Here is a 15,387-nt window from a genome sequence, read left to right on the forward strand (position 1 = left end):
GACATCTACCTTTTCATAAAGTTACCATCTACCGAGCACAAAGAAAAAAAAACAAGGAATATCCATTGTGATATCTTGACATATATATATATATATATATATATATATGTCTATATGTATATTTATATTTCCCTGATGGTACATATGTCTTATTCGTGGTCTAATTTACGCGTAAATTGATGTCGATAGGATTTTAAACTATCAAAAACAAATACATATATATAGAATATAATTATATTGGCTTAGCTCTTCATCTATTTTCAATAAGATAGTTTTTTCAACAGCGGTTGAGAGTTAAAACTCTTAGAAAAATCCCGCAGTCTTTGCCCTAATTGCACTTAATATATTGCACATTTCAAGGATTGCATCAAAAGTAGAGGTCCTTGTGGAGGAAAGCGATGTACCTCGACTGTAGGATTGGTCGCCACCGAGCACAGGCCGGGAGTGATTTACAACGATTAACAGTCAATATCCTTATTGTCCTAGATGCAAATCTGAATCCAAACAATCCGGGACACTCGCCCGATCAAAAGGATTCGCGAAACGCCAAGATCGGACAACAAATGGGAGGGCTATAGCGATTGTAATCAAAATCGGTTTACAAATTTAAAAAGGCGTTATGCATTTAGTTCCAGCTTTGGCTGCCGATAAAGAAACTGCAAAAAATCACCGGTTGAGCCGCCACTGTACAACCAACAAACAAAAACTAGCGATCTTTTGCTGATTTCTGTTCGCCTAATACCGAGTGTTTTCGCTCATGACGTCTGATTTAATTCGCATTTTTTCTCTGACTATATATCGGCTATTTGGAGGCCGATCTGCTTGCGTGAGATTTTGATGCAGAACGACAGTCTGGATTCTTACGATCCTAGGAAGTCCTCGCCAAGTTTTGCCTATGGAAATGATTTAATTACAGCTTTTTTTTGGGACGATATATCTCGATTATACAGCTATCGATCTAGGCTGATCGTTTTCAATCACTTTGACTTCAAGGAAATTAAGGATTCTGCATTTGTACCTGTATTTTGTATTCGATTTTTAGTTAAGTCGCATTATGTAGCTCCGCTATTTCGAGTCTTCCTTCTTATAGAGAGACTGCTCCCGACTGTTCCCTGTGGCATCAAGGACAAGGATATTTCTTTTTTAACGTTAAAATTCGCTACAGCTCCGGCAAGATTAATAGTTTACTATATAAAGAAGCCGATTAGTGATTAGTGAAATTTTGGTGTTTGTAAATGCTTTATTCGTAGAGACTACACGATAGCTTCAAGCTTTCTGGAGGTTTCATCGGACTTGTGATGGAAGGTTTAGACCCTGTCGTTTGCAATTCCTATTGCTCAGCAACAGCCTCCACAACAGCCTGCACAGGGTCCCGTTGCACCGCACGGTCCGCAGACATTGGGTCCATAGCAGGGTCCACAGCACGGATCACAGCAGGGTCCACAGCAAGGACCGCAGCAGGGACCGCAGCACGGACCGCAGCATGGACTGCAGCACGATCCACAAGGGCTACACATATTCGATCCGTAAAAGTTCTGGAAAATATAAAAACAAAAATGTTGAACTCTATTGATGTTATAAGAAAAGTTAAAGTAGTTACCAGAAAACAAACAGAAGCCTGAAACTAAACAAAATTTGTTTGATCTGTGCTTATTGGAGTGTGATGAACAACTAAAAAAATAATGCAATAGAACATATTACAAGATTTTGACAGCTATACATTCAGATCCTCGGGTAATGTGATTGGCATAACATGCCATATACATAATCAAATTAATTCCATCAAGTTATCTGTGAAAGTACTATATAAATATAGAAATATACTATGGGATAAAGTGCTTAAAATTAATTAAACTATGCGAAAATCATTTTGTACTTGGCACGACGCCAAAATTAGTTTGGAGGCCTGTAGATCGCATCCTCATGCATAAAATTTGCAATCCAAAATCTTTTTTAAAAAGTCATAAACTGCTCTTTGGTGACTTTTATAATTTTTACTCGGCCTCTGCAGCATCCATAGCCGCAAAATTGATGATTTGAAAAGAGAATTGAACGATCTTTCACAGGATTTTTTATTCGTGTCGATATAGTGGATATACCTAAAGATATAGAAAATTAAACTTAAAGTTTTATACCATTTTTAAAGTTTAATTTTTTGTTTTTGTTATGGTCCTTCTTTAACAAAGTAATTTTTTAGTGGCACTAATTCACAACAAAAATGTCCCCGATTTGATGGAGCCCAATCAAGGATCGATTATATTTTCACCAGTCATATTTAATTTTCTCCGTTTTTTGCCGTTCCACGCCTCTCTCACATCGCATAATGCTGACATTTATTGTTCGATCTGGTCGTGATCGGGCGAACATCCTTGATGCCTCTGCATCCCATCCCTGATTGATCATCGCACAATTGATTTTGTTTTAATTTTAATATATATCGCTTTTATTTCCTTGTAATGACTAACATTTTAAAAAATTACAATTCAATATTTTAGATAAATTAATTTGTAAGCTTTATATTTGTTTTTACTTTCGGCTTTTGTTTTTTTTTCTTTTCTTTTAAATTTATTTTCATCTTCGTCACATCTCACACACTATAATTTGTTTATTTTTTTATTTTTTAATAATAAGGTTTAATTATTTTTAATTTTTTTTTCATGTTCATTTTCTCAATTTTTTACTTAGTGTTTTTGTTCTTGTTCGAGTGTTTTTATTTGCTGCAAATTATTTGAAGTATTTTCTATTTTTTTTCACTGAATGTATGTAAGTCATTAATGTAAAAATTTGTAGTTTTATTATACAAATATATATACTATATATGTATATTCCTTGATGCTCTCAGTGGCAACGGGGTAGGGGGGGGGGGGGGGGGCTTAGCATATGTACTATATATATAAAAGAGGGGATTGGCATATATAATATATATGTAATTGTATAATGCAAGTAGAAAATCAAGTATTTAGACATATAATTCCGTTCGTTGATAGCAGCTAAAGAAGAGAGAGTAAGCATACAAAAACCATATCGAAAGTATTCAAAATTTCACAACTAAATACCGCATTAAGTACATTTTTCGTGGTGTCTAAATTCTGTCTATGTCTGCCGCTCCGCTTAATTGGTTTATATATATATATATATATATCTGTATATATAGTATCTATATTTTTGTTCACTCTACACTTGTTTGTTTTATCTGTTTAATTTGGGTCTAAGGGATGGATACCTCTACTGTTCCACATTCTGTGTGTTCTCTTTTGCTCGTATTTCTGTTTATTCCAGAGTAGTAGCTTTTTTTGTTTTTCTTTTGTTTCCAGAATAATATGTAAATGTAAACTACGTTTCGTGGGGGGGTGGCCCATTTCTACAACCATTTTATGGGGTATTTGGGGCCCTAAACATCATCTATATAATTACAATGTCTGTGAATATGGTATCGTGAATCGAAATTTCTTTTAGCATTGGTTTTTGTGGGGTTTTCGGAAATCATAAAATAACAATAAATTACATTAAATAATACATACAAAAAATTACAATTGGATGCCAATACATTATGAAATTTGAGATTTTTTTATAATAATTACTGGGGGGCTGGGGAGGGGCTGTGATTCAATTTGTTCGCCTATGGGATTTTTTGTGGTGTTTCTGGGTGATTCTCTCTTTTTGTTTTAATTCCTTTCAATCCGCTTTTTCTTTACTTTTACTTTTACTTTCTTTTTCTTCTCCTTTTGTTTTTTTTTTTTTTTTTTTGAAAAAATGAACACTTTTTATCTGGTGGGAATATACATATGGTGTTTGGAAATCTATTGCACAGAACATGAATTCTTATGGCCATTTTTGTGCTTTAAACGCGCCTTGGGCTTGTATTTCTCCAAATATGAGAGCTGCTTGGCATTGATGGCGCCACGTCGTTTACTGGAAGATAGAATTTGAACTTTAGTTGGGTTTATTCTTTATAGAGTAAGGTTATGGTACTCACTCTCTAATCATTTCCACAGCTGCCTCATATTTCAAGCCTAATTCGATCAGTGCCAGGGCCACCAAAACAGGAGCTCGTCCCAGACCAGCCACACAATGAACGGCCACACAGGCCTCTGGAGTTTGTCGATATCTAAAGAACGAAACAAAAGTAATAAACATTATAGGGATATTTATACAGAGAGTTATCTAACAGATTCCTATACACATACGTTACATAGATTAGGATATTTGAAAACTGATTATTCGCTTAGCTAAAACTTGGTTTTGATTTTGTGTCTCTATGTCTAAGGTCTACGGCTTACCGACAAGTTTCATTATCAACAAATGCAGTATTATTATAAATTGCCGATGATGCTGCTTCATTATCATTGCCGGTATTATCATTGAGATTGAGATTGTCATAGGCTGTTGTTAGGGGAATGGTATCGGTATCTGTGATATTCCGACCTGATGCCGCCGCGACGGAGGACGAGAGGCTGGCTCTGGTTGCCGAATGCCTGATTGTTGAAGTAGTGGCCGTACCGGTTGCTGTTGTTTCTGGTGGAACTGTTTTTGGTATGTGTCTGAGCGAGAAACGCTTATGTTTGTAGTAGGATAGTGTGGCGCTTGTGGTGTTGGACTGTCTAAAACTATTTTTGGGGCACAGGCGGCAGCGTTAATTGTATCAATCAAATATAGCACACACAAGGAAGGAAGGTAGTAACGTAAGTTCACATTTGGTAATAGATTCGATAGATTAAAGAGGTTCAAAATAGATCAAGTGAAAAATGGAGAGATACAACCAAAAAAAAGTATCAAGAAAACATGATAAAAATGTGCAGATAGTTTTGTTGGGATAAAATTACAAGTGGTTTCAAACACAAAATCTGTACAGGCAAATCATAAAAAGAGTTCTAATAGAAATCATAAATCGGTGGAGAGCTAAGCCGGACAGCATGGGGTGGGGGCGCTACATATTTCTATATATTTCTTTGATTATTTTGCGACTTTTATTCGATTTTATGACAGCTTTTTTTGTTTGTTTTTTTTTTTTGATATTTTGTTTGGCTAGCGCAGCATAAAGATTTTTCATTTTGATTTTGATTTTTATTTAAAATGGAATTTAGTTTTCTTTTGATTTTCAAAGCAACAAATAATACTGAATAAATTGATAAAGATCGCTTGAGGTATTTTCTATCGCGTACACTTCGAACGAATGATCTATGATATAAATAATACACTATAATTATGACTTTAAGCTATGATTAGTAATGGAGCAACGCGGAACTAGATCTGTGATTCGGGAATACGATTTAATGGTTTCTTTATAATGATCCATAATGAACAAAATATCTATAAAATACGGTTCTGTATACAGTCTGCTTTAGAAACGTAATGAATATTGATCTATAATCCTTCAAATCAATTTGCAAAACCGATTTAGACCTGGATTTACTCGCATATCTCCGAATATTCTCGTTAACATGTCGATCCATGCCTTTGAGAAGGTCTCATACAAATTCGCATCCCGTAGTGCAATAGTCGCAGGAGGTTCTCTTCTTATGACCCGAATAAAATTTTGGGCACCTGCCTGCCATGGCCCTACAGCTCTCAGGCGATTGAAAAGCTACCAATTTGCATCTAAGATACATCATTTGTGAGAATTCCATGTCTGATCTATGGATCTGCCTCTATTAAATGTTTTTTTTACACAGAAATTGATCTATAATCTATGCAAAACCTTTAAATGATCTTAATTTTGTGGCAATTGTTGGACGATCAATAATGGATCTATACTATATTGATTTCGTATATATTACACGCCAAGAAATTGATCAAGAATGATCTAGATCTATAGTAAATTTTCTTCAAGACATCAGAATGACTTAGAATGTATTTCTAATTAAGTTCTATAAGAATAAGAACTGAAATTGAATGATTTTACTGCATTTATACACTCTAAAATATTAAAAAACTACACACTATACAATCACTTCGTTGGATCTGGAGAGAAGGTTCTTTAGGGCTTTACATTCGATGAATATGGTGTGGTCTACGATGTACATATTCTATTCCAAATTTATACGATATAGAATCATAGTTCCATAACTCCATTACATAAATGTAAACAATATTTAAAATGTCTTATGCTTAATGATGAAAAATAAAAAATATATATAAACAAGGTGACTAACAAGAGATCCATATTTGGTATAGCGTTTACTTACTTATCCTTCAAGACCTCAAACCACTCGTCAACGACTGTTTGTGGCGGGAAGGTGCCATCCTCAAAGGCCAGATCCTTGACATTGATGCCCTGTGCCTCCAGCTCGACTGTATTATAGCTTGGCTCACAAACACGCACCACAGTGTTGACATTGTTCTTCTTAAGTTCCTATATACAAAACAAATAAGATATAAGTGCGGGGATGCCTTAGGAATAGGTTTGGGGTAGAGATCGGGGCATGAAGGCATTCAAAAATTCACCTTATAGTCATTTATTCGGACTGATTGCACTCTTTTTTGATTACCTCCATGCCCACCTCTTATTCTAAATGCACGCACCATAATGTAATGATTAATTGTTATGTCTGAAGGTCGATCGGTGATTAGGAACTTCATGCCCTTGTACTCTATTAGAGCCGGGGCTGGGCGTAGATCTTTTTGACGCATAGTGATGCTCATAAAAACAGTAAATTACAGGAAAAAAAGAGCAGTCCTAACTGTGGTGTTTTTCCCACTTAGAAATGAAAAGTTTTTGGGTGATTTGTTTCTTTTACAATTTGAGTTCTTAGAGGGGAAGTTTTCTTGATTCCTAGTTTTAAAAATTCAGCGTATTTAGATGCTACAATTGATGTTTCGTTTAGTGTATTAAAAATAAATTTAAATATAATTAGCTCTCTTCCTTTTTGTATCGTTCTACACTAAAAAAACACAAAACTAGAGTACAATTTTCCAAGTAAAAATTATAGGTGACCTTTTTTTTTTTAATTAATTTAAGTACAAATTGTAGATTTTTTTTTTCCTTCTATCACAAAGAAAATGGTACCAATGGTTACCAATTGGTAACCGGATAATTTTGAATGCTTCGCATCAAAGTATGACATCAGAACTTTGGGAAAACCGAAATTGAAAGCAGAAAATATTGTATAACAAAAACAAAAAGAATATAATTTTAATAGACACGACCTTTTTATTCCACATAAATTTCTCTTGGTATCGCCACAAGAGCCCTTACGACTCCATCCGTTTGGCACGAGAGCTAAGAAAACACCGCAGGAGAATTGATCTGGAGAGTCATATGCACGATCGTGTGAAGCCAAAGCACTATCGAACCATAATACGCGAGTATTCATTGGAAAATTCATATCAGAACAGTGACGAATCCGTTGAGACTGTCGAAAACTTAAACTTTCTTAGTGTGGCAAAAAATTCAACCAACTCTTCGGGCGATGGCTCCTTGGCGATAGAACCATCTGCCAGAACCCGTTCATCCAAAGGCAATAGACCAAGATATCAAAAACGAGAATCAATCTCAGGCACTGTAGCAGCTGTTCAGCAATTGGCAAGGTCCTTAAATATCTTAAATAACGACTTTTATGCCTTTAGAAAAGAACAAAATGAAAGGTAAAGCCATCATATACCTAAAATTCTTGTAATACTTTCAATAGATACTTATGTTATCTTCAACAGAATGCATAATATAACCAAACTCTTGGATAGATTCACTACGAAATCCAGAAAGGCGGAAAAAGAAAGAAAAAAAGATTCGAGAAGGAACAGCAGCAAAAATAAACAATATAAAAGGTCAATATATATCCAATAAACTCCATTTAACAGTTTTCTATAAAGAATTATAGCAACTCTAGGAAACCCATTTTGACCCTCCGTGTCCGGAAGGATGCATAAAGTAATAGACCACCACACGCTGTACACCTTTAGTTTATAAATCCCTTTATCCAACGAGATAATCATAAGTCAAGACACAATTTCTAGTCCAGTCACAGTGAAATCGATTCTTTTTATAACAAAATATTTAACATTGAAATATTTTGCAGCCGGACTGAGGACGTAACGGACACCAAGGACCAAAATCATATAACCAATAATACCGACAACAAGATCCTTAACAATACCCACAACGAGACCTTCAACAATACCCAAAATAAGGAGGAGTTGGATCAGGAGCCCATCAAGAGCAAAACCCACACACAAACCGATACAAACCCCATCCACACTATTCAGAATAATACCGACAAAAAAGTCCTTAATAATACCGACAAAGAGGAGTTGGAGCAGAAACACAACAAAGGCAGAACACTCACAGAAATCGACACAAATACGAAACCCATCCATAAAAATATAACACAGAGCAAGGACACCAGCAACGATTTTGGTAACGCGTTGAAGATTCATCAGACAGTCCCCAAACAAGCGCCAAAAGCATCTGAAAAAGACGATCTTCACGACATTCCGCCGACACTACGACATCTACCTTTTCATAAAGTTACCATCTACCGAGCACAAAGAAAAAAAAACATATCCATTGTGATATCTTGACATATATATATATATATATATATATATATGTCTATATGTATATTTATATTTCCCTGATGGTACATATGTCTTATTCGTGGTCTAATTTACGCGTAAATTGATGTCGATAGGATTTTAATATATCAAAAACAAATACATATATATAGAATATAATTATATTGGCTTAGCTCTTCATCTATTTTCAATAAGATAGTTTTTTCAACAGCGGTTGAGAGTTAAAACTCTTAGAAAAATCCCGCAGTCTTTGCCCTAATTGCACTTAATATATTGCACATTTCAAGGATTGCATCAAAAGTAGAGGTCCTTGTGGAGGAAAGCGATGTACCTCGACTGTAGGATTGGTCGCCACCGAGCACAGGCCGGGAGTGATTTACAACGATTAACAGTCAATATCCTTATTGTCCTAGATGCAAATCTGAATCCAAACAATCCGGGACACTCGCCCGATCAAAAGGATTCGCGAAACGCCAAGATCGGACAACAAATGGGAGGGCTATAGCGATTGTAATCAAAATCGGTTTACAAATTTAAAAAGGCGTTATGCATTTAGTTCCAGCTTTGGCTGCCGATAAAGAAACTGCAAAAAATCACCGGTTGAGCCGCCACTGTACAACCAACAAACAAAAACTAGCGATCTTTTGCTGATTTCTGTTCGCCTAATACCGAGTGTTTTCGCTCATGACGTCTGATTTAATTCGCATTTTTTCTCTGACTATATATCGGCTATTTGGAGGCCGATCTGCTTGCGTGAGATTTTGATGCAGAACGACAGTCTGGATTCTTACGATCCTAGGAAGTCCTCGCCAAGTTTTGCCTATGGAAATGATTTAATTACAGCTTTTTTTTGGGACGATATATCTCGATTATACAGCTATCGATCTAGGCTGATCGTTTTCAATCACTTTGACTTCAAGGAAATTAAGGATTCTGCATTTGTACCTGTATTTTGTATTCGATTTTTAGTTAAGTCGCATTATGTAGCTCCGCTATTTCGAGTCTTCCTTCTTATAGAGAGACTGCTCCCGACTGTTCCCTGTGGCATCAAGGACAAGGATTTTTCATTTTTAACGTTAAAATTCGCTACAGCTCCGGCAAGATTAATAGTTTACTATATAAAGAAGATTAGTGATTAGTGAAATTTTTGTGTTTGTAAATGCTTTATTCGTAGAGACTACACGATAGCTTCAAGCTTTCTGGAGGTTTCATCGGACTTGTGATGGAAGGTTTAGACCCTGTCGTTTGCAATTCCTATTGCTCAGCAACAGCCTCCACAACAGCCTGCACAGGGTCCCGTTGCACCGCACGGTCCGCAGACATTGGGTCCATAGCAGGGCCCACAGCACGGATCACAGCAGGGTCCACAGCAAGGACCGCAGCAGGGACCGCAGCACGGACCACAGCATGGACTGCAGCACGATCCACAAGGGCTACACATATTCGATCCGTAAAAGTTCTGGAAAATATAAAAACAAAAATGTTGAACTCTATTGATGTTATAAGAAAAGTTAAAGTAGTTACCAGAAAACAAACAGAAGCCTGAAACTAAACAAAATTTGTTTGATCTGTGCTTATTGGAGTGTGATGAACAACTGGAAAAATAATGCAATAGAACATATTACAAGATTTTGACAGCTATACATTCAGATCCTCGGGTAATGTGATTGGCATAACATGCCATATACATAATCAAATTAATTCCATCAAGTTATCTGTGAAAGTACTATATAAATATAGAAATATACTATGGGATAAAGTGCTTAAAATTAATTAAACTATGCGAAAATCATTTTGTACTTGGCACGACGCCAAAATTAGTTTGGAGGCCTGTAGATCGCATCCTCATGCATAAAATTTGCAATCCAAAATCTTTTTTAAAAAGTCATAAACTGCTCTTTGGTGACTTTTATAATTTTTACTCGGCCTCTGCAGCATCCATAGCCGCAAAATTGATGATTTGAAAAGAGAATTGAACGATCTTTCACAGGATTTTTTATTCGTGTCGATATAGTGGATATACCTAAAGATATAGAAAATTAAACTTAAAGTTTTATACCATTTTTAAAGTTTAATTTTTTGTTTTTGTTATGGTCCTTCTTTAACAAAGTAATTTTTTAGTGGCACTAATTCACAACAAAAATGTCCCCGATTTGATGGAGCCCAATCAAGGATCGATTATATTTTCACCAGTCATATTTAATTTTCTCCGTTTTTTGCCGTTCCACGCCTCTCTCACATCGCATAATGCTGACATTTATTGTTCGATCTGGTCGTGATCGGGCGAACATCCTTGATGCCTCTGCATCCCATCCCTGATTGATCATCGCACAATTGATTTTGTTTTAATTTTAATATATATCGCTTTTATTTCCTTGTAATGACTAACATTTTAAAAAATTACAATTCAATATTTTAGATAAATTAATTTGTAAGCTTTATATTTGTTTTTACTTTCGGCTTTTGTTTTTTTTTCTTTTCTTTTAAATTTATTTTCATCTTCGTCACATCTCACACACTATAATTTGTTTATTTTTTTATTTTTTAATAATAAGGTTTAATTATTTTTAATTTTTTTTTCATGTTCATTTTCTCAATTTTTTACTTAGTGTTTTTGTTTGGTGTTTTGTTCTTGTTCGAGTGTTTTTATTTGCTGCAAATTATTTGAAGTATTTTCTATTTTTTTTCACTGAATGTATGTAAGTCATTAATGTAAAAATTTGTAGTTTTATTATACAAATATATATACTATATATGTATATTCCTTGATGCTCTCAGTGGCAACGGGGTAGGGGGGGGGGGGCTTAGCATATGTACTATATATATAAAAGAGGGGATTGGCATATATAATATATATGTAATTGTATAATGCAAGTAGAAAATCAAGTATTTAGACATATAATTCCGTTCGTTGATAGCAGCTAAAGAAGAGAGAGTAAGCATACAAAAACCATATCGAAAGTATTCAAAATTTCACAACTAAATACCGCATTAAGTACATTTTTCGTGGTGTCTAAATTCTGTCTATGTCTGCCGCTCCGCTTAATTGGTTTATATATATATATATATATATATCTGTATATATAGTATCTATATTTTTGTTCACTCTACACTTGTTTGTTTTATCTGTTTAATTTGGGTCTAAGGGATGGATACCTCTACTGTTCCACATTCTGTGTGTTCTCTTTTGCTCGTATTTCTGTTTATTCCAGAGTAGTAGCTTTTTTTGTTTTTCTTTTGTTTCCAGAATAATATGTAAATGTAAACTACGTTTCGTGGGGGGTGGCCCATTTCTACAACCATTTTATGGGGTATTTGGGGCCCTAAACATCATCTATATAATTACAATGTCTGTGAATATGGTATCGTGAATCGAAATTTCTTTTAGCATTGGTTTTTGTGGGGTTTTCGGAAATCATAAAATAACAATAAATTACATTAAATAATACATACAAAAAATTACAATTGGATGCCAATACATTATGAAATTTGAGATTTTTTTATAATAATTACTGGGGGGCTGGGGAGGGGCTGTGATTCAATTTGTTCGCCTATGGGATTTTTTGTGGTGTTTCTGGGTGATTCTCTCTTTTTGTTTTAATTCCTTTCAATCCGCTTTTTCTTTACTTTTACTTTTACTTTCTTTTTCTTCTCCTTTTGTTTTTTTTTTTTTTTTTTTTTTTTTGAAAAAATGAACACTTTTTATCTGGTGGGAATATACATATGGTGTTTGGAAATCTATTGCACAGAACATGAATTCTTATGGCCATTTTTGTGCTTTAAACGCGCCTTGGGCTTGTATTTCTCCAAATATGAGAGCTGCTTGGCATTGATGGCGCCACGTCGTTTACTGGAAGATAGAATTTGAACTTTAGTTGGGTTTATTCTTTATAGAGTAAGGTTATGGTACTCACTCTCTAATCATTTCCACAGCTGCCTCATATTTCAAGCCTAATTCGATCAGTGCCAGGGCCACCAAAACAGGAGCTCGTCCCAGACCAGCCACACAATGAACGGCCACACAGGCCTCTGGAGTTTGTCGATATCTAAAGAACGAAACAAAAGTAATAAACATTATAGGGATATTTATACAGAGAGTTATCTAACAGATTCCTATACACATACGTTACATAGATTAGGATATTTGAAAAACTGATTATTCGCTTAGCTAAAACTTGGTTTTGATTTTGTGTCTCTATGTCTAAGGTCTACGGCTTACCGACAAGTTTCATTATCAACAAATGCAGTATTATTATAAATTGCCGATGATGCTGCTTCATTATCATTGCCGGTATTATCATTGAGATTGAGATTGTCATAGGCTGTTGTTAGGGGAATGGTATCGGTATCTGTGATATTCCGACCTGATGCCGCCGCGACGGAGGACGAGAGGCTGGCTCTGGTTGCCGAATGCCTGATTGTTGAAGTAGTGGCCGTACCGGTTGCTGTTGTTTCTGGTGGAACTGTTTTTGGTATGTGTCTGAGCGAGAAACGCTTATGTTTGTAGTAGGATAGTGTGGCGCTTGTGGTGTTGGACTGTCTAAAACTATTTTTGGGGCACAGGCGGCAGCGTTAATTGTATCAATCAAATATAGCACACACAAGGAAGGAAGGTAGTAACGTAAGTTCACATTTGGTAATAGATTCGATAGATTAAAGAGGTTCAAAATAGATCAAGTGAAAAATGGAGAGATACAACCAAAAAAAAGTATCAAGAAAACATGATAAAAATGTGCAGATAGTTTTGTTGGGATAAAATTACAAGTGGTTTCAAACACAAAATCTGTACAGGCAAATCATAAAAAGAGTTCTAATAGAAATCATAAATCGGTGGAGAGCTAAGCCGGACAGCATGGGGTGGGGGCGCTACATATTTCTATATATTTCTTTGATTATTTTGCATCTTTTATTCGATTTTATGACAGCTTTTTTTGTTTGTTTTTTTTTTTTTTGATATTTTGTTTGGCTAGCGCAGCATAAAGATTTTTCATTTTGATTTTGATTTTTATTTAAAATGGAATTTAGTTTTCTTTTGATTTTCAAAGCAACAAATAATACTGAATAAATTGATAAAGATCGCTTGAGGTATTTTCTATCGCGTACACTTCGAACGAATGATCTATGATATAAATAATACACTATAATTATGACTTTAAGCTATGATTAGTAATGGAGCAACGCGGAACTAGATCTGTGATTCGGGAATACGATTTAATGGTTTCTTTATAATGATCCATAATGAACAAAATATCTATAAAATACGGTTCTGTATACAGTCTGCTTTAGAAACGTAATGAATATTGATCTATAATCCTTCAAATCAATTTGCAAAACCGATTTAGACCTGGATTTACTCGCATATCTCCGAATATTCTCGTTAACATGTCGATCCATGCCTTTGAGAAGGTCTCATACAAATTCGCATCCCGTAGTGCAATAGTCGCAGGAGGTTCTCTTCTTATGACCCGAATAAAATTTTGGGCACCTGCCTGCCATGGCCCTACAGCTCTCAGGCGATTGAAAAGCTACCAATTTGCATCTAAGATACATCATTTGTGAGAATTCCATGTCTGATCTATGGATCTGCCTCTATTAAATGGTTTTTTTACACAGAAATTGATCTATAATCTATGCAAAACCTTTAAATGATCTTAATTTTGTGGCAATTGTTGGACGATCAATAATGGATCTATACTATATTGATTTCGTATATATTACACGCCAAGAAATTGATCAAGAATGATCTAGATCTATAGTAAATTTTCTTCAAGACATCAGAATGACTTAGAATGTATTTCTAATTAAGTTCTATAAGAATAAGAACTGAAATTGAATGATTTTACTGCATTTATACACTCTAAAATATTAAAAAACTACACACTATACAATCACTTCGTTGGATCTGGAGAGAAGGTTCTTTAGGGCTTTACATTCGATGAATATGGTGTGGTCTACGATGTACATATTCTATTCCAAATTTATACAATATAGAATCATAGTTCCATAACTCCATTACATAAATGTAAACAATATTTAAAATGTCTTATGCTTAATGATGAAAAATAAAAAATATATATAAACTAGGTGACTAACAAGAGATCCATATTTGGTATAGCGTTTACTTACTTATCCTTCAAGACCTCAAACCACTCGTCAACGACTGTTTGTGGCGGGAAGGTGCCATCCTCAAAGGCCAGATCCTTGACATTGATGCCCTGTGCCTCCAGCTCGACTGTATTATAGCTTGGCTCACAAACACGCACCACAGTGTTGACATTGTTCTTCTTAAGTTCCTATATACAAAACAAATAAGATATAAGTGCGGGGATGCCTTAGGAATAGGTTTGGGGTAGAGATCGGGGCATGAAGGCATTCAAAAATTCACCTTATAGTCATTTATTCGGACTGATTGCACTCTTTTTTGATTACCTCCATGCCCACCTCTTATTCTAAATGCACTCACCATAATGTAATGATTAATTGTTATGTCTGAAGGTCGATCGGTGATTAGGAACTTCATGCCCTTGTACTCTATTAGAGCCGGGGCTGGGCGTAGATCTTTTTGACGCATAGTGATGCTCATAAAAACAGTAAATTACAGGAAAAAAAGAGCAGTCCTAACTGTGGTGTTTTTCCCACTTAGAAATGAAAAGTTTTTGGGTGATTTGTTTCTTTTACAATTTGAGTTCTTAGAGGGGAAGTTTTCTTGATTCCTAGTTTTAAAAATTCAGCGTATTTAGATGCTACAATTGATGTTTCGTTTAGTGTATAAAAAATAAATTTAAATATAATTAGCTCTCTTCCTTTTTGTATCGTTCTACACTAAAAAAACACAAAACTAGAGTACAATTTTCCAAGTAAAAATTATAGGTGATC

General features: G+C 35.1%; 3 protein-coding genes and 1 long non-coding RNA gene across 4 annotated transcripts; 1 reads left to right on the forward strand and 3 right to left on the reverse strand.

The window, feature by feature from the left end:
• Positions 1-878: 878 nt before the first annotated feature.
• On the reverse strand, positions 879-1,713 carry LOC108161430. The gene is made up of 3 exons (XR_001775464.2): positions 1,601-1,713; positions 1,019-1,535; positions 879-893 (listed from the first exon to the last, which is right to left on the reverse strand). It is a non-coding gene; the product is annotated as an uncharacterized LOC108161430 (long non-coding RNA).
• Positions 1,714-2,912: 1,199 nt separating this feature from the next.
• On the reverse strand, positions 2,913-6,930 carry LOC117188868 (protein tyrosine phosphatase type IVA 1-like). The gene is made up of 4 exons (XM_033393389.1): positions 6,523-6,930; positions 6,186-6,352; positions 3,977-4,108; positions 2,913-3,912 (listed from the first exon to the last, which is right to left on the reverse strand). Exons 1-4 carry the CDS (start codon positions 6,640-6,642, stop codon positions 3,801-3,803), a joined length of 531 nt encoding a protein of 176 aa, XP_033249280.1. The 5' UTR covers positions 6,643-6,930; the 3' UTR covers positions 2,913-3,800.
• Positions 6,931-7,043: 113 nt separating this feature from the next.
• Positions 7,044-8,517, forward strand: LOC117188677 (putative mediator of RNA polymerase II transcription subunit 29). Its single transcript, XM_033392869.1, has 3 exons — positions 7,044-7,584; positions 7,651-7,764; positions 8,016-8,517. Exons 1-3 carry the CDS (start codon positions 7,259-7,261, stop codon positions 8,515-8,517), a joined length of 942 nt encoding a protein of 313 aa, XP_033248760.1. The 5' UTR covers positions 7,044-7,258.
• Positions 8,518-12,171: 3,654 nt separating this feature from the next.
• On the reverse strand, positions 12,172-15,386 carry LOC108161429 (protein tyrosine phosphatase type IVA 1). The gene is made up of 4 exons (XM_033393388.1): positions 14,975-15,386; positions 14,638-14,804; positions 12,426-12,557; positions 12,172-12,361 (listed from the first exon to the last, which is right to left on the reverse strand). The coding sequence occupies exons 1-4, from the start codon at positions 15,092-15,094 to the stop codon at positions 12,250-12,252; spliced, it is 531 nt and encodes a 176-aa protein (XP_033249279.1). The 5' UTR covers positions 15,095-15,386; the 3' UTR covers positions 12,172-12,249.
• Position 15,387: the final 1 nt, after the last annotated feature.

This window comes from Drosophila miranda, chromosome 4 (assembly GCF_003369915.1).
Source record: "Drosophila miranda strain MSH22 chromosome 4, D.miranda_PacBio2.1, whole genome shotgun sequence".
Classification (NCBI taxonomy): Eukaryota; Metazoa; Arthropoda; class Insecta; order Diptera; family Drosophilidae; genus Drosophila; species Drosophila miranda.

Coding starts and splice junctions, on each gene's coding strand:
- LOC117188868 (XM_033393389.1), bottom strand. CDS start 6,642: ATGAGCATCACTATGCGTCAAAAAGATCTACGCCCAGCCCCGGCTCTA. Junction 6,353..6,522: donor CAATTAATCATTACATTATG/GTGCGTGCATTT, acceptor TTTTGTATATAG/GAACTTAAGAAGAACAATGT. Junction 3,913..3,976: donor GCTGTGGAAATGATTAGAGA/GTGAGTACCATA, acceptor TCTATCTTCCAG/TAAACGACGTGGCGCCATCA.
- LOC117188677 (XM_033392869.1), top strand. CDS start 7,259: ATGCACGATCGTGTGAAGCCAAAGCACTATCGAACCATAATACGCGAG. Junction 7,585..7,650: donor AGAAAAGAACAAAATGAAAG/GTAAAGCCATCA, acceptor TATCTTCAACAG/AATGCATAATATAACCAAAC. Junction 7,765..8,015: donor AAAAATAAACAATATAAAAG/GTCAATATATAT, acceptor AATATTTTGCAG/CCGGACTGAGGACGTAACGG.
- LOC108161429 (XM_033393388.1), bottom strand. CDS start 15,094: ATGAGCATCACTATGCGTCAAAAAGATCTACGCCCAGCCCCGGCTCTA. Junction 14,805..14,974: donor CAATTAATCATTACATTATG/GTGAGTGCATTT, acceptor TTTTGTATATAG/GAACTTAAGAAGAACAATGT. Junction 12,362..12,425: donor GCTGTGGAAATGATTAGAGA/GTGAGTACCATA, acceptor TCTATCTTCCAG/TAAACGACGTGGCGCCATCA.